This window comes from Poecile atricapillus, chromosome 1, assembly GCF_030490865.1.
Source record: "Poecile atricapillus isolate bPoeAtr1 chromosome 1, bPoeAtr1.hap1, whole genome shotgun sequence".
Taxonomy (NCBI): Eukaryota; Metazoa; Chordata; class Aves; order Passeriformes; family Paridae; genus Poecile; species Poecile atricapillus.
The window spans coordinates 63,815,889-63,843,864 of record NC_081249.1 but is presented as its reverse complement, the minus strand read 5'-3'; the positions used below and the strand labels follow the sequence as shown (position 1 = coordinate 63,843,864).

Below are 27,976 nucleotides of genomic sequence, written 5' to 3'. Positions count from 1 at the left end.
TGCCTTCCCGCCCTTGTATGCCACCAGTGTTCGTGCTGTGCCGATTTCAGTTTCCTGTGAGTTTCAGTGACAATTTCCCTGTTTCAGCCGGGAAACAAAACAGTTCTGCAGCTGCCTCGCTGCTGACTTGCACTTTAGCACCCTCACGCATTGGCACAAAAGAAAAGAATTCATCCTTAACACCCACACATCAGCTTCTGCAGAATCACCAAAGGTGCGGGGGAAAGGGGCAGCACCTTTCTATCTGGCAAATACAGCGATTTCTCCGAGGGATTTGTCAGTCCTGGAGAAGTCCAAGCCAACGTCTGAGGAAGGACTGAAACCATTACCTGGTAGTTCTGTGTGTTGTGCTTTTGCGTGAACACACTTTGTGCGCAGCCATCATGCAATTGCTTTATCTCACCTGTTAGAACTGCGCACACAGAGCTCGCATTCACGGTCACTTCTGGGCTCCCTCACTAGGTGGTGACATGCTTCCAGATACTGAGTTCTCCTTCAGTTTGTCGTTTTCCTTTTAGTATAGAAGAGCAGTAAATAAAGACAAAACATCCGTTTTACCCTCTGCTTATGGAAATACAGAATTCCCAGCCACGATGAATTCTGCTTAAAGTAATTTGATATTTAACTGATTTTTAATATGACATTGGATTGATTAATATTGTTTCTGTAAAAATGAACTGCTATAAAAGTAATTTTAGTCATAAACATTTACATAAAGATTAATATTTCTGATCTCTGCATAATTTAAAACACTTTTTCAGCAGCCATTGCCAGATGCAAAATGAATGCCTGTTTGTGCACCTTCTAGAAACAAACCTGCACTGGAAGTTTTAAAGTTAATGTGTCATTTGGCTGGGAAAAATACCAGTTTCCCTTCCTCCTTTCTCTTTTCCCTGAGCATGCAACAGTGCTTGTTTTTTTCTTGAAATGCTCATCAATTGTTGTAGCCCATAGGTACAGTATTTGTTCTGCTGGAGACGGTTTGGTGGCTGGTATGAGACACATGCACTCACCAGAGGTCAGGCACTCATATGAAATTTCCATTCCAGTCCATTGTTCAGTACTGATGGAGATGTCCTCTGGGATACGAAGATGAGGCCTGGAAAAGGAGAGCTAAATTCCATGAGACATCTGATGAGATCAGGCACACTAGAAACCTGAATGCATGTGTTGGTGGCTGGCTGCTGCCTGCAGGGGTTACTGACCTGGTGGGATGTCTGTGAATGCCTCAGTCCCTGACTCTTGCTCGGTCACTCACCCACAGGTAAAACCACACCTTGCTCTATTTACTGCCAAGAGACAGAATCTGCAATGCCTTTGTGCAAGGAGCAAACATTGCCCTTCCCCGTGGCAGCAGAGGGTCCTGTCTGGGCTTGGAGCAGCCTCCTCTGCTCAGCCATGACTAGTAGGGCTTGGACAGATTTTGGTGGGGGGTCTTGTCATGGATCAGCTGGTTGAATGAATCTGTCTTTATCTTCAACACATGCCTGGGACCCTGCGCTCCCTAGTAAGCTCTGGGCCAAGCTGGACACAGCATTGCACAAGAAAACCCTAGGGTGGATTTCATGTCAACTTAGAATACAATAAGGTTAAGCTTAAAATACTGCTCTTTAACCATTAAGAAATCCAGAGGCTGTTTTGAGGTAGGTGCAGGAATGCAGCTTCCCTTATCCTGGCCTCCTCCACACACACCTTCCTCTGTCACACAGCTGCTGGTGGTGGCAGACTTTTGGTGACCCTGGCCAGAAGCTTAGGCTTGGAGTGTGTGTGTGTGTGTCTAAGCTTCCCACACTCCCATTGATGTGGGATGCTACTTTACTGTCTGGTGCTGTCTGAGGCCCGACCTTGGATGCCTGGCTGCTTACTCATCCACCCCACCTTGTAAAAATTCTTCATTACAAGGGGCTACTTTCTAATCCAGCTGCTTTTCTGACAAAGGCATGTTGTTCCCGTCTCCCTGTGGCTTGCAGTTTTTATTCAATATTCTTCTTCAGAATCCTCCCTGACCTTAAAACTCTTTTCATCCTCTCTCTTCCTTTTTTTCTTTAATTCATTTTTGCTCACTAGTTAATTCTTGCTGAGGTTTGTGTAGCAAACCCCACCTGTTTCCCTGGGTTTTCTCATAACAGTTAAATACTCTTTGTTCTGCCCGAAACCAAATCAAAGTGAAGGTAGAACCATTCATAGTTTTCAGGAAGATGGCATTAATTCTTCTCCCCCAGCCTACCTGTGACCCCAGAGCTCGAGCATCATCACCAGCAGGCAAGCCAGGAGCTGCCGGGAGGCATACCTGCCTCTGGGTATGCCACACTGCTGGCTGCTGGCTGGGTTTGTGCGTGCCTGGAGTTTTTGAGGGTAGTGAAAGCCTGCCAGCATGTGTGAGTACTCTGAGTCAAGATGCTTAGTAATGTAAAGACACTTCTCACAGCCATATTCATTTCTCTGTCTCCACAGGCACCCCAAAAGGCTCAGCACAATGGCTGCCGGCCTGGAGAAAGCCTGCCACCGGTGCATATCAAAAATTGCCAGCAATGGTAAGGCACTTCTGGTAGCAATTGCCTCGTGTTTAGGCAGCCCTGTTGCTAAGCCAGGTATTTAAAGGAATCATGATGGTACAAAGTCCTACCTTGTTGCAGCCTGCAACCTCAGGATCTCGTCCAGGGAAGCAGCAGGATTCTGGGGACCAGCATGAAACACCAACGAGACGGGCTCCCGTTCACGAAACCATTTATTCAGCATGAGAACAAAGTCAGGTCCAGAACAGAGAGCCCCGAACAGAGGCACAGCAGGGGTTTTTGAGGGACAGAACCCCCGAGGGTTTACACCTTTGAGGGTGGAGTTCAGGGTCAGGGACCATTAGAAACACAGCAAGGGAGAACCCCCCAGGGACTCAAACCCAATCAGAACTCCTGGGCCGCCCTTCACAAGGGGTTTGGGGTGGAACAATGTTAACTCTTTGCCTCCCTGAGGCCGCTGCAACATCTGCTCCTTTTTTATTTTTTTTTTATTTATTTTTTTTTTTTTTCAAATTTTAATTAGGAGCTTAAAATGTTTCCAAACATACACCTTAAAATCTCACTTCTTCCACAGAGCACCCACTTTGCTTTGTGGGACACCAATAGCTCTATCACAAAACACATTAGGCAAACAGAAAAAAAACAAAATTAAAAAGAAACACTTAAACCTTGGACCACGCCGGGCAAATTAAACGGTGATGGTACTTAATACAAACATAATATTTTTTTTGTTCAGTCTCTTCCAGTTTAGGATTCTTTGTTAGGAAGGGTGCAGCTCTTAGATCTCCTCTCACGAGGGGCAGAATTCTTCGATCTCCAGCTTCGGCTCCGGCTCCCATGTGGGCGTCGCCCCTTTAGATGATCTGGGTGAAACACTGGCTTTCGGAGCTCGGTTACAGTTTCGATTTCCCCAGAGGAGGTGTTGCCCACGATAGAAAAGCACAGCCCCCAGGGGTGGAGCACCGAACAAAGGGATGGGGCCAAGCAGGAGTTACTGGGAGGTTCGGGAAGGGAAGGTTTGGGACCGGAAAAGAAGGAGCAAGGCGGGAAACAAGGGATCCCAGACCGCGTGGCCGGCGCCATCTTGGGATGGGGGGGGAGGCCGGGACAGGCTTTCCCGGCCAGGGAACGGGAATATGGAAAGACAGGGGGTGAAGGAGGACACGGAACGGCGGGCAGACGGCAGCAACCCCGAGCCATCTTAGCTTTTTTCACCCTTTGTCCTGCCCTTAGGAACAGAGGAAAGGGGAAGGTACAGGAAGGTATACACCAAAAAAGGAACTCCACAGAAGACAAAAACAGCCCACCGGAAGATCCATACCGTCCATAATCGTCCATAATGTTGATATAATCGTCCATAATCGTCCATAGTGTTAATAGAATCGTCCATAATGTTGATATCGTCCATAATACGTCTCGTTGGGTGATGTAAGGTGTTTGTCCCAGCGTCTGGTCTCGGCTCCCCCACCTCCGTAATCCCTTTTCTTCCCCCATGCCCGAGGCACTCTCAACCCAGTCTCCCTGCCAGGTACTCTCGAGTCCTCCTTTCCAAGGCGGGGGTCTCGCCGGCTCTCAAGCCATCAGCCGGGGACTTACGAGGTGTCCATGGAGCCGCTCCTGCTGTTCTCCTGGATGCCCGCATTCTCCACCATTTGTTGCAGCCTGCAACCTCAGGATCTCGTCCAGGGAAGCAGCAGGATTCTGGGGACCAGCATGAAACACCAACGAGACGGGCTCCCGTTCACGAAACCATTTATTCAGCATGAGAACAAAGTCAGGTCCAGAACAGAGAGCCCCGAACAGAGGCACAGCAGGGGTTTTTGAGGGACAGAACCCCCGAGGGTTTACACCTTTGAGGGTGGAGTTCAGGGTCAGGGACCATTAGAAACACAGCAAGGGAGAACCCCCCAGGGACTCAAACCCAATCAGAACTCCTGGGCCGCCCTTCACAAGGGGTTTGGGGTGGAACAATGTTAACTCTTTGCCTCCCTGAGGCCGCTGCAACACTACCTGGATCTTCCACTGAAGTTTCCTTTCCTAGACAATTTTGTGTGCTCATGGAATGTGCAATAGTAACTCTACCCTAACAGCAGCTGCTTGTTGCAGTATTTGAAATACAGCGACCGGCACAAGATTTCAAACAAATACAAACACCACCATGTACCTAAATATGGGCTGCAACAGACAGCCTAAGAAAAATAATGTGTTTGCCTTCTCTTGAAGTGTTACCTTACACATAGTGCAGCAGAAACATCCACAAGGAAAATCACCTTGTGAAGAGCAGCACAACCAGCCTGGGAACAAACTCTCCTAGGAGCAATTCCAGCCAAGCAAAATTGCTGCCAGCCTGTGTGATGGCACAGGGACACAAGTCTGGGGATGGAATGTGATCAGGAATATCCCCCCTTTCACCCAGCGAGATTTGAGACAGGTTATTCTTCCCTCTGCCTGCCTGCTCCCTGGCACAAGGGCCACTGGAGGTGTGGGTGTCCCCCATAAGCACCCCTTGCTGTGGGTTGGAAGCACCAGTTATCTGGACAGAGGTTCTTTTGCATGACAGCCTGGGCTTGCTCAGGTTTTAAAGCAACTGGTTCTTCCCGCCCAGGGTGGAGGACACAGAGAGAGGGCTGTAATGAGCTGACAGCTGGTTGAACAGGCTGGTTCTTGCTCTCCGAGGAGCAACGCAGCAGAAAGTTGACCTGGGCTGAGGCTGTGCAAGCTGACAGAGGCACACGAGAAATACACTTCAGAGGTGGGGTTTTGTAAGATCAGGGAAGCAGTGTCCTCGGCAGGAGGTTAAAATCCATGGGTTTTAAAGCAGCTTACTCCTGCTGACTGCATCTCCTTTTCACTCTGAGTTGCAAGTGTCTTTTGCTTTCACTTCTAGGCAGTAGCAATTTCTAATTCCACTCAAATACAAGAAGCAGCAAATCCCTTGACCTCTTGTCATAATTCATTTACCCACAATAATTGCTGTATTTGCTAGTCTAGGGTGTTACCTTGGGGTCCTCTATATTCCTGATCTTTGCTTTGCTTGAAAGGCTCTTAAAGTTTAGAATGAACTTTTATCAATGATTAAACCCCTCAACTCCTCGCTGCCTGGCAGAGAAAATCAGGCCAAAGAAACAGAAAGCTCAATCCAGGCCTCCCTGCAGAAACCTGGCAGAGGTAGGGAAGGAGAGGATATTTTCTGGCCCACTTCTTCATTCTCATTACTGCCCCAGGGAAAAGGAGGGCTGGGGAGTGATGGAAAACGAGGGGTGCAGAGCATGCACCCTCATTACACCCTCACAAATGCTTGGGAGTGGAATTGGAATCCAACTGGTCCCTGTGGGATCCCTCACATCATGGAGAAAGGACATGCAGGGGGATCTGGACCCATTGGTGAATATCACAATTTAAAAAGTCAAAAGTGGTATTTTCTCTGATTTTTGTTCCTAGTGTCTACAAGCAAAATGTTACCATTCCCTGTTATTAAATTACCACTGGAATGTCACTAATGAGAAAGAAAGTAATTAATCCTTCTGATTTTTTTTTTTTCATGACTGGGATTGGTTCTGATCTCACCTATGCTCTTCTACACCAGAAGTACCCTCTTGGGTACCTGAACAGTTACCCATGAGTGGGGAACTCAGAAATACCATCCCAGAAAAGTATCTTCAGATTCTTATCATGCTTAGGTTCAAAATCAGCTCAGCTTTAGCTATGGATCAGCTAATGCATCCAAAATTGATTTTATATTCATTAAAATGCAAGCTCTCATGAAGTGCAGTGATGCTTAATTTCACTTTTCCTCATCATCCTGTATATATTTTTCAAAGAGCTTTTCAGCAAAACCCCACATTTTTACCTTTGGTCCCCTGGTATTTAAATAACTCCCAAGAGCCAGCTCACCTGTGGAGCATCTTTTCATTCTTGGTATAGCAATTTAAGTTCAGTCTTCAATTTACTGACCAAAATAAAAAGCCTATCTACAACCCTGGGTCTACTGCAAAGCAAACTGAATGGCTCTATATGTAATGCCTAAATATTGTTTTAAAATTACTTCTGGAAATTATTCACAACGGGCTAAAGCCAGAATTTAGACCATGGTGTAACTGTAGTTCAGTATGCAGAGGCAAAATTCAGGCTAGACACACTGCAATACTGCTCAATCCCCAAAGCACCTACACCTAGGACATAAATTTTAGATGATGTGATGCTGATATCTGGGTACCAAAGTTCTATTTCGCTGTACTACAACCTTGCCTAAGCAAAGAGGGGTGAAACACAGCAAACACTGGTGGTCTCGAGTTGAGATTTGCTGAGGTTTCTCACACTTCCCATGCCTCTAATGGTGGCTTTCCAGTAGAACTAGAGGCCTCCATGGGAATGGCTCTTCCTCCCCCTGAATCCTCCAGCTTTTGAGTATCCAGTTTGGTCAAGGGACTAAATCACGCCAGGGATGGGATTCCAGCTATTCATCCCCAGAGACTAGTCCATATCTCTTTGCTATGGCATTTAGCCTCATGAACAGAGCAGTCTTTGGATTTGCTCAAGGATATCTCATGTCTCTACCATTCGGATCATTCACAGGTCAGTTTTTGAAAGCTCCGACTTTGCTGTTATTTTCTCATTTGATGGTGGCTGGCCAAGCTGAACAGATTTAATTCCTTTCCTTCCTGTTACTTCATTCAGGTCTTTTCTGCATATCCCATCTAAGATAGTGACATTTTCCTGTGACTTGAAAGCACAGAAAGACAGCCAGATCCACATCTACCAGAATCATGGGCAGACTCGTCCCTGGTCTGTAAAACATACAACCTTTCTGCAGCTGGTTCCTCAGAAAGACCCATTAAGACTTTCTCTGCCATCACACCAACCTCACAGGCTGCATTCTTTCTTTTCTCCAAGTGTCTATCAGTACTTACTGCAGGGGATGCCTGCAGATACTGTGAAGGAGTAAAACACGGATAAAATTCCTGCTCCCCATCTGCACTCCCGCCTGTTACAGCACCCATGCTGCAGTGCAGCACACTGGGACACTGCTTGCTACGCTACAGCACTACCTGCATCTGCCTCAGGGCATCAGCAGGCATGGGGCCCTGCCGACTGAATTTGACCCGAATTTGACTCCCAGACTGCTGGGAGTCAGGCCCCTTCAGAGCAGCATTCCCTCAGGGTGTCCAAAGGGCATACTGTGAATTTTCACACAGAGTTTTGCTCCTCAGCTTCTTCATGAAGAAAAATCCTGGGGTAGCTGCAGAATTTGTTTGGAAGCTGGTAGCATCTCATTAAAAAAAAAAAAAAAATTAAAAAAAAAATCTTTTTTATCCAGAACATGACAGGCTATAGAACAAATAGCACTTGGAGGTGACAGCAATATAACCAACACTTCATTTATTACTGTATTTATTATCAGCTTGTAATTCTATTGAGCAGCTTGCACTACAGCTGTGTTAACGTACTACTGAGGAGAGTAGGTATATTGTGATTTATATTCATAAATCACTTCTGAAAATCCTGTAAAGAGTCTTAAAAAAAAAAAAAATAAAGGAACTTTTCTCTCTCTTCGAAGTAAATAGGGACAGCCTTAGCTGATCTGAAACTTCCAAATGCTGGGAAAACTAGTGGCAGCAAAATAAAGTGTGAGGAGCCCACAAGTGAATTGGTGTCACCTCCAATACTGCCTCCAGAGCCCAAGCAAATGTGGAAGATGCAAAGGCTCAGGCATCAGACACAAGAGAAACCATGACATACAGCCAAAATGTTAACAGTGATCTCAAGTGTTTTTACTTTTGTGGGGAAACCCTGGCAAAAGAAACTCAGCCAAACAGCAGATTTGTGTCAGCTGACTGCACTGCTGGGCAGGAGACACAAAACCTGCACCTACTGATCTGATTTTTTGTGACCACAGATTTCAAGGAATCTGCAAGATATTCAGCCACTTGTTCTCTTCTGTTGTGTTTGCAGACATGAGCTCTTCCCTTCATCCATTTCCCGTTAGGATTCCTACGGCAGGACTTCACCAGTGCCCCAGCAGGTGCTGCCCTGCTGGTACAGAGCAGCAAGTTCTGCCTGATGCTGAAGCTGGCATCAACTTCATAAAGCAGATACCCATTCCAGGCATGCCTGGAAACACTTCCCTCCTTGTGTTATTTTTTTAGAGACTACCAGCCCTTTTTTGTTAATTATTCCAGGAATGGGGCCAGGGGCTTCTCTGACCAGCCTGTGAGGCGACATCGCTGACATAAAAATACCACAAGCCCCACGCGTACAGCCGGCTGCCCAGCAGCATCCTCTCTGCTGAGCTGTGCTACCCTGCGGCAAGTACCATTTTCTGGAGCAATTCGTCTTGGGGCCAGAACGGGGCAGCACAGCCCAGACAAACCCAGACAGAGAATGCGTGTATCCCAGCTGAGCAGCATTTCTGTGAAACTCCCACATTTAGGGAAAATCAGTCTTTAGTGCTGCTAGCGACACTGAGAGTGGCTGCAGAGCCCTGCCAGTTGTGTAGGCAATTGTTGAGGAGTCTCACTTTGTTAAACATGGACCTGGAAGCCTTCCCAGACTATGCATCTGCCCCTCCAATTTGAGACCTAAGAGGCTGTAGCTGAATGGGGAGATAATGAGTAAATACATTCCCAGCGACTGCTTTGGGAGCGGAATTAATGAACCATTGTCTTTTCTCCTAAGCTCTGAGTGGTCCCTACCACCCATTTCACCCCTGCAAAACCGTGCTGTTGGGTCGATGTCAGACACAAGCGAACAGGGCACTGTGTGCCAGATGTGCAGCCTCACATGCACATGAGCCCCCTGAGCCCTTTTCAGAGCTTACTGCAGCATCCCTCCCCGGGGTCAGGCAGAGCAGGCGCTGCACAATTAACAAATGACACGATGCCTCCTCCTCCTCCTCCTCCTCCTCCAGGATCCTGAGCACTTCCCGTGCAGCAAGGGCAGGGACGGGAGGCAGCTACGAAACCACAGGCAGAGGGGTGGCGTCGCTCCGAGGGTGCTTGTGGCAGCACCAGGCAGTCACTGCAGTGTCTGCAGACCTGAGCTGCACCCCTTTGGGCACCAGATAAATGAGTTGTCCAGCCTATGGGCTCTGCTTGCCCACAAATGATGTTGGAAGCCAAACTCATTTACAATACCATCGCTTCTTAATATGAAAGAGTAGTCTAGATGACTTAACAGCAAGAGGAGCTAGCACAAAATGTGGTGAAAAGGGAGACTCTAGGCTGAGTTGTTCCACTGAGAGGCTGTCAGTGGTTGAAAGAGATTAGCCAAGTGTAGGACAATATCAAGCGGGGGAAGAATTTCTGTACTGTGCAGCACTCAAGAGATAGGAGTCTGAGCAAAAATGAGAGAGACTGGCCAACAGGGAAAGGAGGAGGGGGCTGCACAAGGGAACAGAAGTGCTTTCTTCAGCTCAAAACACCCTCAGTCTCTTCCAGTTCATAGAGATGACAAACATGCTACTTCTGAGAAAGATGTCTCTCAAGCACTGAAGTGTAAGATCCTGGTTCTCTGTGGAGAAAACACAAGCAGTATGTGGGGATGCTGTGTTCCCATGAAAAGTGTCTGTGAGTCAGAAAGCTTGGTGGATCTGCTCTGAATTTTGATGGTGCTCCTATGTCCTCTCTGTTTCTCCTTCTGTACAACAGAGGCAGTGATGCTGCCCTTTTTCTCTAAGGCAGCCTGAGGGTGATATTTTGGCAGTGCTGCAGAATTTCCCAGAGCGGCACTGTCCGCAGGGTGCTGGCAGTGTCCCTGCTCCTGCACAGCCAGGGGGACACCATGCACCTTGCAGAGATTGCAGTTCTCTGGCATGGGGAACTGCAGGACACAGTTTACCCAGGGAAAGGGCTGGTCCCAAGCCAGCTGCAAATACTTGCTCCAAGATTTTTTTCGCAAGACTCCAAGGAGACATCCTACTCCTTTTCTTATCTGTGCTCTTCTCAGCCCCTCTGCAATCTATGCCCACCTGCATTTTGGCACCTTTAGGCGCCCACTTGAAATGTGGGCCATTTCTACAGGGACACTTGCCACAGAATGTCCTCATTATATTATACTCTGATTTGGCAGGGCAGCATTTCACTTTAATGTTGCCAAATGTTCATGATTAGGCACAGAGGTGACAGCTCCTGTGAGACAGGCTGCTCACACTGTTCTTGATGCCAGTGTCCCTCATCCTCTGTGAAGGTAAGCACCTATCCTCTGCAGCACCTGGCTGTGCAGGGAAAATATCAGGTTTCAGATACACCAGCAGCTCTCTAGGGAGTAAGTAAGCACCTCAGGTCCACCCACCTGCAGGGACAGTCTGTGCATCCCTAAGAGCATCCTTCCACGCAGCTTCAGCTGATCTGTCCCAATGACAAATCCCACTCCTTGCAGCACGGCTGCTGCCTTTGTGCTCGTGGGCTAAGCTGGGTCAAGGAGTTAGACCAACCAGAAAGCATTCACATCTGTGATAAAGACAGCTTATTTAGCTATCGGTGAAAACTAAGTGGAATGGCATTAAAGCTGCTATTTGCTTAGCAAACAGATACGGCTCATTGGTTGCCATGGATTAGCTGATGCCAAATTACTTGTTACTGCACAGTCGCCTGGCAGTGCCTCTGAAAAGGATGCAGGATAAAGCAGCAGTGGATGACTCCTCACCCTTGCAATGAGACAAGCTGCAAGTATTAGCTGGAAAAGCAGTTTGTGTCTCACTACACCCTGGAAGTGATAAAATGCATGCTAGTCCCATCACCACAAATGCTGCACCACAGAGGTGATATTCCTACCCCATCACTGCATTTCTTCCTACACAATTGTGTGGATACAGAGCATCTGTAAAGAACTGGATGGAAATGCTGGCCTCTAATCGTGAACTAGCCCAACTAACACTGTCTTTCTTTTCTCCTTCACAGCATTCTTTATATTTGGGCTCCTCGCTTTCCTTGCCTTACCACTGTCCATGACTTTTATAGGTAAGTTGACTACTAAAGTAAATTGAAAATAGAAACTTCCTGGAAGTGTGTGGCAGGTTAACACATCTGATGTAAGAAAGGAGACGGAAAATTCAGAGTTTCCAACTCCGTCTTGGTACTTCAGCTTCAGACAGAATCCCAGCCCACACTCCATATCAGGGAGGAAGGAATACTTGAATTCTGACCCTGTTTATCATAAAAAACCCTCCAGTGTTTTACCTCAAAACCCAGCTTTGTCTGTGGGAGGAAGCTCAGAATCTGACATGAGAAGATTTCATTACTCAGGATCCTTCTGTATTAACTACACTAAAAAAAAAAAAAAAAAAAATAGTGCTGGAAGGGAAAAAGAGATGCTGTAGGCTGCTATTTCTCCACCTTTTTGAAAGTCAGACCTGGTTTGTGGTTGATCTGTTTCTGTATAACTCCTTGAAGGCTGGATTTGTGAGTAGCATTTCAAGATCAAATATTTAAGAAAAGAAAATCCTTTGAGTTGCAGAATTTTATACATTTTTAATCTGCATAAGGCCCCTCTTTTCTCAAGCATCACCTTTTCCTTACCATTAACATAGATTTTTATTTTTTCTTTAACACTTCATTTCTACCTTTGGGCCTTTCACGTCCTCCATATGGGTTGTGAACCCCACTTGAGAAACATCAGTAGAGACACCAATCCACCTCTGCTTTCAGACAGGCTCACATGTTCACAGCATCCCTGACAGATGTCTGACTTGCCCTTGCTCAAGGAAATTCCATGGCTTCCCAAAGAGGCTATTTCTACATTTTATTGCTCTCAAAGACAAAATATTTTTCCCCATATCTTCCCTATGGCAAATTAAACAGATTACAGCCTGTCCTGCCCACTGTGGTCACAAAAACATGTTGGTCACTGTCCTTCTCAAGAGATCCTTTGAACTGTTTGAAGGCTGCTATTATAACCCTGCTCCATCTTCTCTTTTGTTTTCCCAGAGGTCTTAAAACTTAATTCTTTCATCCTGACCTCACAGGTCACTGTTTCTGTAGCTTTTTTTTTTTTTTTAAATCATTTTTTCCTCTTTCCATTGACCTCTGGCCAGTGTAAGTATTTTTCCTTATTAAAAAAAGCATGATGTAACACAGGCCTCCAGCTGAGATCTGAGGAATGAACAATGCAGAGTAATTAGCTCTTCTGTTTAACATGCAGGATTTCTGTAAACACACCTCAAAATGAAACACGTTCTCTCTGCACCAACCCATTTCCTCCAACTTAGTTTATGGCGCATTGTAAGCCCAGATGGTTTTTGGCAGTTCTGCTCCCTACCAGACATATCTCATTTTTTATTTACATTGACGTTTCCTCCCCTACACGCAGTGTTTAGCTCTATCAGTTTTCATCTCGTAGGTTTTGAATGCCTTTTCCCAGTGTATCCAGATCCCTTTGAATACAAAGTCCTCAAGAGCTCTTGTCTTTGAGAAGCTGTTCATCTTGTGCCTTGTTGTTCATGAAAGATGGTCCAAAGGAACTTGGACAACCTACATGCAGATGCTGAGGGCAAGCTGCATCCCACCTAGACTCAGACTGTGTGCATCCACAGCCAGGCTGAGCGCTGTGTGTTGTCCTTGCAGGCTGCTAAGGGAAATGGACATTCCTGACAGTGAAATTCCCACACCATATCTTATGTGTCTGCCTTGAGATGAGGTGACTTTTAAGGCAGTTGGGACACCTGGCCCATTGGCATGGATAGTTATACAAACCTAGGTAATAAGTGCTCAGCTAAAGGTTGGTGTTATTCCCTTAATCTGGGGCTTTCAAAGTACCACTGATGTCTATGCTGGAACTCTGATTAGGATGTCCTAATTAGGAATTAGGGAATTCTAATGAGGGATTAGGGAGCAATTAGGAAGTCAGGAAATGGACTGAACTGTTACATCTCAACACTTCTCCTCTTATACTTATCCATGACTTAAGATTGCTATTTATCTCTTAAGAAGATTCTAGCTTTAGCTTTTTCCCAGGCTGAATATGTCTGAACTGTGAAATAGGGATGGAAGATATAATACAAAACATGGCATGGCTTCCATGCTTATTGACATCCTGCTTTCTGGAAATGAATCCAGGTCTGGAATCTGACCACTTATATAATTCCTCAGGAATATTTCACAGTATCCTTAAGACCAGTGAGAAGTGGAAACTCTATGGTAAAATATTAGCCTGGAGTTCTGGATATCTCCTGCATCAGATACAGAGCCCTTTTTCCCCCACAACTTACTGAAATTAAGAGATAATGTCACTGTAATATAGTGTTTTCAGAGGGTATTGATTTCCTGCAGGTCCATATCAGCAAAGGCATTTTTAGGAAAATGAAATGTCAAGGAAAATGCAGATATTTATTTTCCAAGAAAAACCCTATGATGTTCTGATAATATTCCGTTACCATGATCTCAGAAAAAAATTTGCTGATGTGCCTCCAGTCATTTTGGCTCTTGCTTCCTACAGAGGAAAACTGTGAGATACAATACTTGTTAAAACTCAGAGGTGAATAACAGGCAGCCCTGGTAATAATTACATGCCAACCTTATACATTCCTAAAATTCAATAATGCTGTAAATCACAGTATAATTCAAGATACATGAAAAGGATTCAGCATTATTTTCCAAGCTGCAGACGTGTGACATCATTTAAGCCATAGACTGTTCAGCAGCTTTTTCACATTTACTGGCAGAGAAGAACACTTTTTTCACTAAACACTCCAAGGATATAGAGATTTATTTTAATTTTTTTTTTAGTTTCCAGGACAGTGAAGGATTACTCTCAATAACCCATTCTTGTATATTGTCCAGAGTACCTTTATATCCAGAATTCCTCAAGGGTAGCTAAATCACATTTGAAAGCTGATGACATGTTTTTTTTAATAAGCAGTCTAAATTGCCCCCTGTTCAAATCTAACCCAGTACTACTCCTCGCACTCATAACACCAAATAATTCCTCAAACTTGAAGTGCTCCCAAGAACTGTCTGAAGCCTATTCTCATACTCTGTGCCTCTACATGGGAACCAGTCTTGTGCTTTAGCAGTTGTTTAACACAATCTTTCCCTGCATTTCAGCCCTTCAGGAAGTCCTCTGCTTTGCTGATATGTTTTCTGATAAAACGGTGCCCAAAAGCAATTACTTTGAGATAAATTCTCTCAGCACCTAGATCCAAGTGTAAGGCCCAAAGTCAGGGCTTGGCTAAGGTCCGTGCTAAGTGATGACAGATGCAGCCACCCACGAGGAACACCTGAAAATGGTCTGGCATGTTGTGGTCTTCACCTCCCATTAGGAAAATGTCATGGAGTGGGCACCAGTGGATCAGCCTTGCTTTGCTATACAGCAGCCCTTCTTTCCTGTGGGTGTACTTCAGCCATTTTCAGCTGAGAATAGTAAAGCTGCTAAAAAGAGGCCAATGCTGTATTGATTTTTATTTGTCCTGACCCCTCATCTCATGGATAATCATGAGTCACAAGGATACTTGGTTGGTAGCAATCTTTTGTGGGCCATGCCAGAGCACAGCCCCAAATGGCTTTAGAGAAGCTCATGTCCCGTTTGCTCAGAAATACTCTTTCCACTTGCTGGACCCTGTGTCCTGGATCTCACTGCAGTGTTGTTCTGTGGTAGCCAAGAGGTAAAATGTGCAAGTACCTCTGCTTTCCCAAGCCTCCCATCTCTATTGTTTTTTTTTTTCCCTTTGGAAGCTGTTCAGGCTGTGTCTGATCCCACAAAGGTCTTTGGTTCATTCATTTGGACTCCCTTGCTGGTCTGTGTTGTGGTCAGGCTCAATCGCTTTTCACTCTGAACCACAGATTGCTCTGGCTTGCAGGGAGCACTGCAGAAGAAGCAGACCTTTGATCTCTTATGGTCCATGTATCCTGTCTCTAGCAGTCAAAGGAGAACATATCTGTTGCTTATAGGAAAGAAGAGCTAGCACTGATGCTTTCCTACTAGTTTTGGTGTTCCCAGATAAGCCAAACACACCCTGTGTGAGAACTGATTGGCACATTCACTGATTTCACTGTAACAAATACCAGTGCCCATCTGTCAACCGTGGGTCCATATTTCCTGTTCACACCTTGGGGTGTATTTTTAAAATTACTACTGTATCACCTGCTTTGACCTACTCTTTTGCTGTCATGTCTGTCTCCAGTATTCTCCCAAAACCTACAGAGTGCCGCTGTCTGTCACTCAAATCCTTCCCAAGACTGACTGATGTCATGTTATATATATATATATATTAAAGGATTCCATAATAGATTTGTCTGGGAAATAGAATCGTAGCTGCATGACAAAAAAGAGAAAGGCATTTTTTCTCTTTTTTTTTTCCCCTTAAATTGAAATCTCAGTTAACACATTGGAAATAGAAATTGCCTAGGTTCCTAAACTGAAATATATTCCCAGTGATCCCTGGCCAGCTGCTTTTGTGGCAGGCTATTAGATGGCCGAGAACTCTGGAAACCTTGGCAGCAGCTTTCTCATGAACATGATGTAATTTGTGACAATTTCCCTGCTGCCCACCCCTGTAAAGCTGGGAGTCTGAGCAGGTCTCAGTGTTGCGTAGCTGCAAAATGGACAAAAATATTACAGCTTTGTATTAAGAATGAAAGGGGAGAGAGTCCAAATCCATCTAAACTCAGCCTTTTTCATTTATACAAAGCTTGGTAATAAATACTTAGTATAGAAGAGATCACTGGACTCCATAGCCCTTACACAAAGGGGATCACAAAACTGCAGAGCACAAAACACTGTTCTGTGTTCTGTGACTAAAGTCAGACCTGTAGCAAGCAACCACAATCCAGAATACCTGTATTATGCCATGCAAAGAGTGCAGGAGAGGTTCAGAACATCAGCAATGTTCTGGACCAGCAATAGCAGGGGATTTGGTAGGAATATGGACAAGCTAAAGAGGATTACAGCAATAGAAAAGAAAAAAACAAAACAAAATCCCAAAAAAACCCCAAAACAACAAAAACCTCACCAAACCAAGAACGCACTATTTCTTTCCTAATTTGTCTTATTCAGTGTCATTCTGAAAATGGAAGGAAGACATTCTACCTGAGAGATGTTTAGCACTAAGACCAGCATGTCCCTTTCAGTATCATGCCACTAGGGAATGCCAATTATTCAGAGAAAAGTCAGAATATCTCCTTGCAAACTATTTATACAGCAAGAAGAAAACAGAAAATCCTTTCTACCCTGTGCAACTGATCAGTCAAAGCTCTGAAACATGGGATCAATACCAATAAAATTACAGTGTAATAAATTGTTTAAAATTTCTGAAGATGCCATTGGGTAAGAGACTTGGGCAGGGTATTCATCCCAGCTAACTTATAGGTATCTACAGTAGCCTGTCTGGATTCCTTGTATAACTGTGGAGAGACAGAAGAGCTTTCAGGGACCAATTCACCCGACCAATTTCAAATGCCTATCTTAGGATAAATGAATTGAATTTTACAAGTGCCTATTTCTCCCTATTGACTAAAGAGTGTAGAAAACTAGTTCACATATGGATGCCTGCATTGCAGACATCTATATTTGGACAGATGAGTTTCACTGCCACCGACCTGTATCACAAGCTTTTATCAGTCTCTACTGCCAGCAACATCCTCACACAGCCATACACTCTCTTCCCTAAAACTTACCCAGCTTTCTCTTTCTTGCAGTAGATTTGAGGGTTGCCAGGGTCCCCAGCTCCATAACAACCAATTCTTTTATCCTCCAGCAGCCCAAACAGCTCGGAAACTTGAGTTTCTACAGCTCCCTATCAGGTGTCTGGAAAGCTAAAATGGTTCCATGTGCTCCCACGGGTATTGGCTCCCAAGTTTTGAGGCATCTGACTCAGGAACATGCCACACTCACAGGAACTAATGAGCAGGAAAATCCTGGGGGAAGCTTATCAGAATTCCTTCTTTTCATAGTTTTGATTTTCAAAGAATTTTCTACTGCTGATAAAAATTTTCTGTCCAGCTCAGTCAACGGTCCATTTAACAAAGAGCTGTGGCTGAAGCTATGTACAGTATGACCTCTACATGTGGCTCCAATTAATAATGCCAGAAAATAGTAATGTTGGTTTTGCCTTTGCTCTCCCTCTTCCTTCTCCTGCCTTTTGCTTGTTCATGGCCCTCACTCCTGTAGTGAGAGGTGCAAATCCCTTTTAATTCAGCCCCCATTTCAACAGACACAGGATACAAGTCTTGGGTGTAAGCACTACACTTCACTTACAGCATCTATAGTTTTCACTGTACAGCTTGTTGCAATATCTGGTCATTTGAGATAACAAACATTCATTTTTGCCGTTCAGGAATGAAGTTTTTGGAAGACTGCCCAGTTCAGCCACTGATTCCCTTATATCTGTTGGTGGGTGGCGTGATTGGCAGCTTAAAGGTAATGTGCCTTCTGTGTGTGAAAAATATTTTGTGTGACTCGACTTAGACTTGCTAGTTAAGACATAATGATAGCTGCAGACAGCTACATGCACCCAGTACTGGAGAGCTACCGGGATTGGAGTGTGCTTGTTCCGGCACCACAAGCACCTGTCAGTCAAGTGAGCTGCTAATGAGCTCAGCATTGTCCCACACATTGTGGTGTGATTTTCCCCTGCATCACAGCAACTGTGCTACCATCCCTACTGAGGGAAATGACTACTTAGCATGGATGCCTGTGGTAAATGGGGTCCTTTTTCCACAAGCAATCCTCCAAGCATGTCCAATCTTTCTCCATTATTTTCATACAGACAGGACAAAAGTTAAGTTACTGTCCTTGCTTTGGGAATGTTACAAAACTGTTTGTGTTTGTACATAGTCCTTCACAAGTTCAATTTACTCCCACTCTGACCTGGCCAGAAGTAAATGACTGCAACAGAATCGATTCCTTCCAAAGAAAATAAGTCCCTGCAACACAGCAGGGATTGTTAATCTAGATGCAGCATTTTCTAACCACAACTACCTGTCTTCTAGTGGGCTGTGCTCACATTTTTGCTGAGCCACAGTCTGGCAGTTCGACAAGTAGACACACCCTCATAACTGTGATAAACCCTGGTCACTATAAAGCTTCATCTGCCTTCACTCTAAAGATCCACCCTGTTCTGACAGTCCCTTTGCAGATGGTGTTAACAGGCTGCTAGGGAGCAGGAAGAGCCTTACCACAATATTTCTAGCCTGTTTTCTTTGCCAGGACTGAAAGAAATGGGAAAGAATACTCCTCTGCAGGTCTCTTCATTCGCTGCACTCTTTCACAGTGGCAACCTGACCAAACCACAGTATATCACTGGGATAAGAATCATGCTTTCTAAGGACCTTTGGTCAGTAAATAAGAAAATGGAAAAAAAAAGAAAATGCTTAATCTTGTTACAAGGAATTTTCTAAATTGTGAGTTCTACTGGCAAATGCTTAGTCATTCTACCACACCAGTGGACTTATCTGTATAATCAAAGGTTCATTTAATAATAGTTTAGAAAAGATTAGTGCATAACTGAAAGGTAAATTTAAGACTAGTGGATTGAAGCTTTCATAAAAATGTTGACTGGTTCTTAGCTATTCCTGGTTTAAAGTCAGTTTTTCTCACTATAAATAAAATGGCTAACAGATCAGTTAATATTCATGCTGACGTCAAATAATGGTTTGAATTTTACTTCAGTTGACAGCAGGACTGCTTATTTTGCAGTTTGGCAACGCATTTGGTCAGAACTTGATTAGCTGCACTCACGTGTCATATCAGTGCTTGGTCTGCAGCCAAATTCAAGTCTCTCGTTTGTCTGAACTCTGCCCTCTGTTCTGTTCACTGCACTGCACTAACTTCATTGAGCAGTGTACCCACTTAAGCTCTAAAAGTTAAAAGGTCAGAGAATGGGTGCAGGATGAAGTCTGAATGGATGCTGTCCTGTGATGGGCAACATCTAATGGCAAGTCATTCTAGCACAGATCTGTGCAGTCTGTAGGCTCCTCATCTATTTCTTTACCACCTCCAGTCTTTTAAAAAGCAATGGTAACTGTTCACTGAGGCAACTGAACCATTCTAGAGCTCCCAGAGAGGCCTGTTGAATTCATGCCATGCTGCTCCATAAATGCATATTCAGCAGCTAGTAACAATATGAGCGACTGCCAGCAATTTCTTCAATCACGCTTGGCAAGGCAATAACCATAAGAATTAAATGCACTTTCCGTGAACTACTTAGATGCAGTTGAGATTCATAAATCTACCTGGGAGGTTTCTCTGACTGCCTCAAACCCAATACTCATCTGCCATTTAACCCCATTCTCACTGCTGAGCTTGATAGAACCTGAGTGTTGAGCTGAAAGCTAAATGGACTGCAGCAGGCTTGAGGTCCGCCCACAGGCACCCCCATGCAGAAACCTCAGAACCACTGGCCAGACAGGTTTATCCCTCCTGTGTCTCATGAGTCTGTGTAAAATAAATGTTCCTATAAGAAGATGATGGTTTGAGCAAGACTGCCACTTTGAGTGCTCAGCTGGATGTGAGACGTCAGTGGAAATACCATTTTTTTTTGTCTGTGTTGGTGCAGGGACATTAAACTTTGTTTCTCAAAAACTGGTACCAACATCTGGGCTGGAAAAACAGTTGGTTTTGTGAACAAATATTTAATAATTTATATATAATCAAACAGTCTTACAGGGAAGAGTAAGAATAAGAGAAAACTCTGTGTTTTTTTGGTAAGCTTTTCCTATTGAAAATGGAGCACATGGAATAAAACTTGAACCAGCAAAATATACACCCAGATGGGTTTTTCTTGGCCAGTGTTCTGGAGAAAGAAGAGTGTAAAATGAGGGGTGCTCTTCTCTTTCATTTCAAGCAGAAAAATGAGCACAGATTATAACTCTCTGAAAGAGAACATGACTGAGAACCCCAGTGAATCAACCTGTTCTTTGTATTCCCAAGACTAAATGAGGAATCCAGGCATCACTGATGAGTCCTACTGCATTTCCTCGTATACCAGACCTTTCTAACCACCTGGCATCATGGTGTTCCACATATTTCTCTGCTAGTTTTGACTGAAGGCAGGAATGGGGTAATCTGAGAAAATGGTACTTAATTGAAGAAAATTTGACAACAGTACATTGCAAGTATCTAAAGCAATTTATTTGAGGTTTAAGTCATAGTCTATATGCTTCATAATTTGATATAAGCTGATTCAACTTTATAACCATGGAAAAAGTTATAGAGTTAGAAGAGAAAAATCTACCCACTACAAGGCAGGAACTACACTACTTAAGTAATTTAGCAGTTACTCTAATATGTTCTTAAAAGTTTCCAGCGTGGGAGCTGCTGCCATCTCCCTACACAATCTGTTCTCATGCCTTTCCATCAGCAATTTTTTTCCAATGTTTGACCCCCCCACTGGTAAATAACCTACAAGGAAAAAATGCATTATTGTCCAGAAGTACCTGCCTCATTTATGGCTCCTTAGCTTTCTCTTACACTATTTTCCTACATCCAATTTTATTTGACCCAAAGGCTGGCAGTGGCTAGAAGGTGTTCAGACTCTCTGCAATCACTTTACTTATTCCCTTTTCTACCCCAATGCCTCCAGGTGACTCTCCTACTGTACGACTCAACCAGGATGAGGCAGCTGCTTTCCAAGTCTGTTGTGATCGATGATGATGATGACGACGAGTATCCCTGGAGGCAGAATGCTCACAAGTACTACATCCATCTAACCCTCAGCCTTTTCCTCTTTCTCTGGTTCATTCTTGGGAACTACTGGGTTTTTTCTGTGTATCTGCCAAATTTCATCCCACCTTTTCATCAGCCTCAGGATTACTGTGACAAAACCCTGTACATTTTTGCTGTTGGTGTTCTCATTATTAGCCATACTGTTCTGTTTCTCCTAATCTTTTGTAGCTGCTGCATATACTGTTTTTCCAGGCAAAGATTCTCTTCTGAGGAAGACTAAATGCTACATACATAAATCTCCAGATGTTTGGGAAAGCATGTACAACAAAGAACAGGCAATAATTCATCCTTCTGTACATCTTTGTTGTATGATATATATGTGTGACAGCAGTCAACTTCAAGAGGACATTATAAAGCACAGTGCCATCTGGAAATAGCTATGCTGGAATACAGCATAGACTATGCAAAAATGCTGCTGCAGGTGCCAGGGTGCACTCCTGCTAACTTTTACATCCCTTTTTTAATTCTGGATGTTTTATCAGGAGCGAGCTCTTGCAGATGGCAAACTCCTCTAAAACCAGGTCCCCCTTATGTTGTATATAGCATAGTACATCTTTGCCTATAAAAGTAGCCATGTTGTCCTCTTCACTGGGACCTGAACATCTCCCCATAGTCTTGCTGAGGTTTGTTATTGTCCCTGCATTATAGAGGAGGGAGCTGAGACAAAGGGTTGTATTGAGGCTGCTTTGCATAGTGCATGGATTCTGACAGTAACTGAGATGCTCACTAGAGAGCTATTGAGGCCACTGTCAGACTGGCCAGTAAACAGCGGTGATAGCAATAGGAGCATCTATAAAAGGCAGCCTGAATACAGCCCTCACGTCTCTTCTGAACTTGGTCTAGAAAGCATCTGTATCTAACTTCGTGGCTAAACCATCTCTGGAATACATCCATATATATCCGATACATCCAACTGAGTCAAGGCTGCTTTGCAAGTCTTTGGCAGAACAAGGAACTGAGCTACTGAGTGTCACATTGGTGCTTCAGCCAGGGCTCAGCATTCCCCCCTCAGGGGATACACTTTTTCTACAGCAGTAGTTTATGTATACCACAATAACACAAAAATGACTGTCAAACCATTGTGATCAAGTTCATAGAACCAATGATGTTACCTTGGTATTTTGAATATAAACCACAACAATAAGACATGGGTGGGGATGTGAGAATTTCAGGCAGATGTGTTCACTACAGCAATTCTCTGGTTGTGGTGTGAGTGTTCATTTGATTTGTTCACCTTGGTGCTGTACATATGGAAATCTGTACTTAATGGACAGATGTAATGCAAACAGCTTTTCAGTCAGCAGCAGCTTTAAAAGTGCCAGCATGCACAGAGACAATTTTTTTGTGACATGTAATGGAACAACCCCAAAAGTGGTTCTGGTAGATTGTTTTTTCATGTGTTGATGAATGCAGTGTAAAAGTGCTCTTTCTGCTTTTGCTTTTATGCACATATGCTAATGTGGTCAAAATGGAGGGTCTCCCCTCTAGATGAGCTCGAGGGTGGCCCAAGGCACAGGAAAAAGATGTGTATTTTGTCTGTTAAAACTGTGAAAAACGAGATTCACTTAATAAATTACAAAAAGTTTAATATAAACGAAAAGACAATTAGGAGACAAAAGAAATAAAGCAAAGGGTTAAAATGGCCGGGTGCTCTGGAGCGTTGCCAGGAACACACCTGGTATCTTGGGAACACCCTTTTTATCCCATCCTGCTGTGAGGGTTTAATGCATATTCAAACTTTTTCAAGAAGTATTTAGCATGTCCCCTTCCTGGTTCTGTCTATTTAGAACATGCTCTGTATGGTTTTTATTTTTGCTGATCATCATTATTTTTGAGTTTGGTTTCCTTTCTTTGCAAGCCGTCAGTGCTGGGCCCCTTGTCCTGCCCTGGTGACAGCTGGGCTTCATGTCCGTCCTTCCGCTGCTGCCACCAGCCTGGTCCTGGCTGCTGATACAGCCTGGTCTCTATTTCCTGCTACTGATAACAACCTGGTTTCCACTGTCCTTCCACTGAAAACAGCTTGGTCCTCCCATTGTCTTGCCTGTTGGAGTTATCTTGCCTTGTACTACAAAATTCCTTTAAGCTTAAAACTTGTTAGCAAGAGGAAAAGTACATACATAGCCAAAAAGTATTCAACATATAATATTCTTCCAAATAATTGCAAAAGCCAATATCACAATACAGATTTATAACAAAACCCACACAGCTGAAACTTGTGTTTTAGGGAAACCCAAAAGGGTTATAAAATGCCTGTGAAATGGTGAAATATGTAAAAGAGCTCAACAATAGCTGAGCTATTCAGACCACAGCTGAACAGGGTCTGCTCAACCGTCCTTCCTGGGAATGAGGTTGAAAGCAGTGTAACATCTGTGGGCACCACCTGTCTTCAACCACAAACATTTATCTCACTGGCTATTGTACAAATAAGTAAGCCTGCATTTGGTTTACAATGATTTTAATTCAGGCTCCAGATTTAAGAATTATTTCCAGAGAACTAATCTTAGAAAGAAGGTAGGATAAAGATAAAATAATCTGACATGAGGGCAGTGTCAGTGTAGCATTGCCGTGCTCTGTAGCATCCATTCAGGAGAGGTCACAGCCTGGCTGCCCCATTCAGAAATCTATGGAATTGGTGTTACTTATACTCCTGGCTGACTTAGGCCATGCATAGTTGTATGTAGGGAAATGTGACCAACGGAAATCTTTCCTTTTACTTGTGGGCCTCAGATTGGATCTGGGAAAAATCACTGGCTGTTTCCCAAAGAGCTGTTCTACCACACGTTCCCCCCTGCCCCTCACTTTTCTGAAACATAACTGCTGTCCATGGTGGAATTCCTCTTTCCCACCACAAACACTACAGTGGCTCATCACTTGGGCTTCTGGATTTCAGGGTTCAGTTGTGAACTGATCTATGTGATTTTACCTTCAGTGGAGAGCATCTTTCATTTGTTAAGAACCCAAAATGTTTAAGAAATTGCCTATCAGAAAGCATAACTCTATCACTCAAATGCAAAAAAGCAACTGTTTATCATTACATAGGAACTTTACCCAGAAGCTTGGAACAGGCATGAAACTGGAAAATTATACTCAGTTTTATAACGCAAAAGAAATTTAACAAGAAAGCCACCCATAGGGCTCCAGTGCAAACTTCCCTGTTCTTGCAAAATACTGCTAGAATCATTCTTAATCACCTGGAATTAAGGGCTAATACTCCTGATTTTTAAGTCTGAATTGATTCCAGTGACCTCACAGCAACTGATGATGTCCTCCTATCGGAGCAAATAAGAGGAGATTTTAGCTCGGCCCAGAGGAGAAGAGATGTAAGGTGACATTGCTTTGTGTCTGCTGTGTGCTTTTGTGAGCATGGTTACAGCAGCTCAGCAGATGTGCAATGATTTGCCAAACTTCAGCCACACAACAATAAACCTGAAGTCTATGCCTCATTTACGGAAGGCTAAGAGTGACTGGTTCTCTACAGTCTGACAGGGGGGATTAATTCTTCAGATATGACACCCCCGTGCAGCCGCTGACATCTTGGGAAAGTGCTGCCAAATCACTGCGCTAACTTTCAGTACCTGGTTGGTACAAACACAAAATTATGGAGGTGGTATTAATGAGGGAAAAGACATTTGTGAAATATTTTGAAGTTTTACAAAGTAAACAAAATACTTTGCTACAACCAAGAGAGAAAAATTCTGCATTGATAGTATTTACCTTTACCTTGTGTACATCAATACGCTACAGCATATACAAGTCAGAACATCAACACCTCCAAAACTGTTGGAGCCATCAGTTCTGTACCCAAAGGGATCTGAGCATGCCTTCTGCACTTTGAGCAGAGTGGAATCTTGCAGGTTTGCAGGTTTCATGAGCAGGTGGAATCTACATGGTTTGGGATGTGATTAGATACACCTGAGTCACAGTGACTCTTCTGACCCACCAGAAGCTGCACAGTTTCTCTCAAGTTGCCCCAGTGGCTAAATGAAGCACTCAAACTTAAATGAAAGTAGTTTAACTGAAGACATTTTATCTCGCTTAGGGGCAAGCTATGAACATGTGTATGAGCCACGGCACCTTAACTTGCAAGCAGCAGCATTTTGAACTGCCACAAACTGATGGTGTCCCAGACAAATGCTCACTCCCTGCAGAAGTAGGTGTGGCTCCTCGGCAAACAGCCTAGGGGGAATTAAGTCATTACAGCCCAAAGGTCAAGCGGCTGAAAATAGTCTACACCTTAAAATGTTTAATTTGAATTTTGCCACTAGACTGAAATTACAAATGGAAAATGTTCATTTTCTTCCCACAGTAATATAAAGGTCTACTGGAAAACTGAAAATACACCCTTAAGCGATTTATTATGCACTCAATGTTGACTACAATGCAGGAAACCAGCTATGTTTCAGTTAAATCATCTCCCCTTCTTGTGAAGGAAAGGTCTGTTTCCAGTATTTAAAGAAAAAAAATACATATTATTTCAACAGATTAGATAGCCTGCTCACTGCTGGTTGTGAGTATTAAAGAAATCTAATAATATGAAGACCCAAAGACAATTCTAGATGCACACACTGACTCTATACACATACATAAAAGTGCACTGTCAGAAGCCATGAAATAAGTTACTCTTATTACAGTTTATTGCCCACAGTATAGTTGTCCTCCCACTGTTCAACCTTCTTTAGCAATAGGCACAAGATTCCAAAGCTCTATAGAGTAGCTTTCCACAGCTGTTTTAGAAGCAGCAGACAGACAAGCAATCCTTCACTCTAAACGTTGAACACAGACAGCTCCTACCTGCTGGCCCAAAGAAGAGAGAAAAGAAGAGCATCAGACATATCACAAGCCTCATCTTCTCAGGACTGGAAACCGGAACGCTGTGCTGTCAGACAAGATGATCTCTCTCACAGAGCTCTTACTCTGAGCTTTATGAGGTCCCAAGACATCAGACTTTAAAACTACAAGGTAAATGTGCAGAAAAAAAACCAACCTAGAATAGCTTCTGCTTCTTTATGCCAAGACCTGTTTCAAATGTTCCAGATCCTGAAATAGAAATGGTTGATGTAAAAGATCCTAAATGCTTTGACTTTACAGGCAAAGGGCTACAAAGATTAAACTGATTGTAACTCCTATATATTGTACAACATTTTAAACTAGACCAGTTTCTGTAAGTTACCTTGAATATTTTCTCAGATAATTAATCTTCTCTAAATTCTAGTTGTTAGGGACTTTGCATCGCAACAAGGACCTTTGTATGTTCTACATATAATACAGAAAGGATTGTTACATCAGGACTGCAATTTGAAACTGTTGCTTGTTGGCATAGATTTCTTCAGGCTTCTGTTCACTGCTGGAGTAGATGCAAGTCCCATAGGTATTATCCATAGGAGGAAACGGACAACGTTTTTAGAAAGTATAGTACTTGAGGGAAAATAAAAAAGGCTCGCAAGTGCCATCTGATACTGCATAGTACAAAAAGAACAATGTCATATTGCAAGGTTTCTGAACAAGTTGTATGAAATTCTGAGAAATCGTGTGTATGTGTTTGTAACACTGAATTTCTACCAAATGTCTCATTTGAATAAAAATCAGTGTAAGTGCATAAGCCTATGTGACTGCAGTCTAAAAATTAATGTACTTTACATTTACCAGTCATGATAATTTTAATCAAGCCTACTGCAATTTCACTGAGATGAATAGTTATATCAGAGACTGATTTCGCCCACAGATTTGAATCTCAGCCATACTGACTCTTCTGTACAATTAGTAATACTCAGGGAAAGGAAGAATCCATGATTCCCTTCCCCATGCTGCAACTCAAATGTGAGAGATGCAAACTGTGGGCGTGCAAATCAATATACAAGAAAGCTTACTTTTTACAAGGTCCTCTTGATGCCCAGGTGAGTTAGGTACCTGCATGTGGAAGGGAGCCTACAAAAAAGATGGAGAGGGACTTTTTACAAGAGCATGTAGTGACAGAAAAATGAGGAATGGCTTCAAACTGAAAGAGAGGTTTAGGTTAGATAATAGGGAAAAATTCCTTACTGTAAGAGTAGTGAGGCACTGGAACAGGTTGCCCAGAGAATTTGTGGATTCCCCATCCCTGGAAGTGTTTAAGGACAAGTTGCATGGACTACTAAATAACCTGGTCCCTGCCCACACTGGGGGGGGGTTGAACTACAGGATCTTTAATGTCTGTTTCAATAACGTTTCATGGATTTGATTCTCAGTCCTTTTGAAAAAAAAATTCAGCCTCTCAGTGTAATATGAAATGGGTACACAGGATGCAAACAGTGTAGAAAAAAAAAAATCCACTATTCACTCTTACTCACAAGCTGCTATAGACAACACCTTTTTATTATCACTTTACTTTTGTATTGTTTTCTACTTCAGCATGGATTTCACAATAGTAGTTAATGAAAATACTATTTATTTTCAGAATGTATCAGAAACAAAGAGTTACTTCAGTGTTTTTTGTGAACTTTTTTTTTTTTGTAAAACTTGTCCAACATGCCAAGGTGAAATAAGACTAAGTAAACAGGTCTGTCGCTTATTTGCATGGCAAAGTTTGGCTCCACAGCTTTGCATGGATAAATTTCACATATCTCTGCAGGTTTTGTTATAACAGCACAGGCACTGTTTGGAGACACAGAACTTCAGACTATTCCTTCGGCATTTGACTAAAACAGCAACCATTTAGGCAGGTGTGTGTGTGTGTGTTCCTCTGTTTGTAGATACCTCTGGGAGGATCCTAGATTCTACTAGATATCATCTGCAATTTGGTAACAACTGGGCTGGAATAAAATGCTAAA

General features: G+C 43.4%; 1 protein-coding gene across 1 annotated transcript; it reads left to right on the top strand.

The window, feature by feature from the left end:
* Positions 1–2,476: 2,476 nt before the first annotated feature.
* TMEM272 (transmembrane protein 272) lies at positions 2,477–21,390 on the top strand. Its single transcript, XM_058835012.1, has 4 exons — positions 2,477–2,534; positions 11,414–11,473; positions 17,782–17,864; positions 21,028–21,390. Exons 1-4 carry the CDS (start codon positions 2,477–2,479, stop codon positions 21,388–21,390), a joined length of 564 nt encoding a protein of 187 aa, XP_058690995.1.
* The last annotated feature ends 6,586 nt before the right edge of the window (positions 21,391–27,976 follow it).

Bases quoted from the DNA above. Each gene is read 5' to 3' on its own strand.
- TMEM272 (XM_058835012.1), top strand. From the start codon at position 2,477: ATGGCTGCCGGCCTGGAGAAAGCCTGCCACCGGTGCATATCAAAAATT. The intron at 2,535-11,413 runs GTAAGGCACTTC...TCTCCTTCACAG, and splicing joins ATCAAAAATTGCCAGCAATG to CATTCTTTATATTTGGGCTC. The intron at 17,865-21,027 runs GTAATGTGCCTT...CAATGCCTCCAG, and splicing joins GCGTGATTGGCAGCTTAAAG to GTGACTCTCCTACTGTACGA.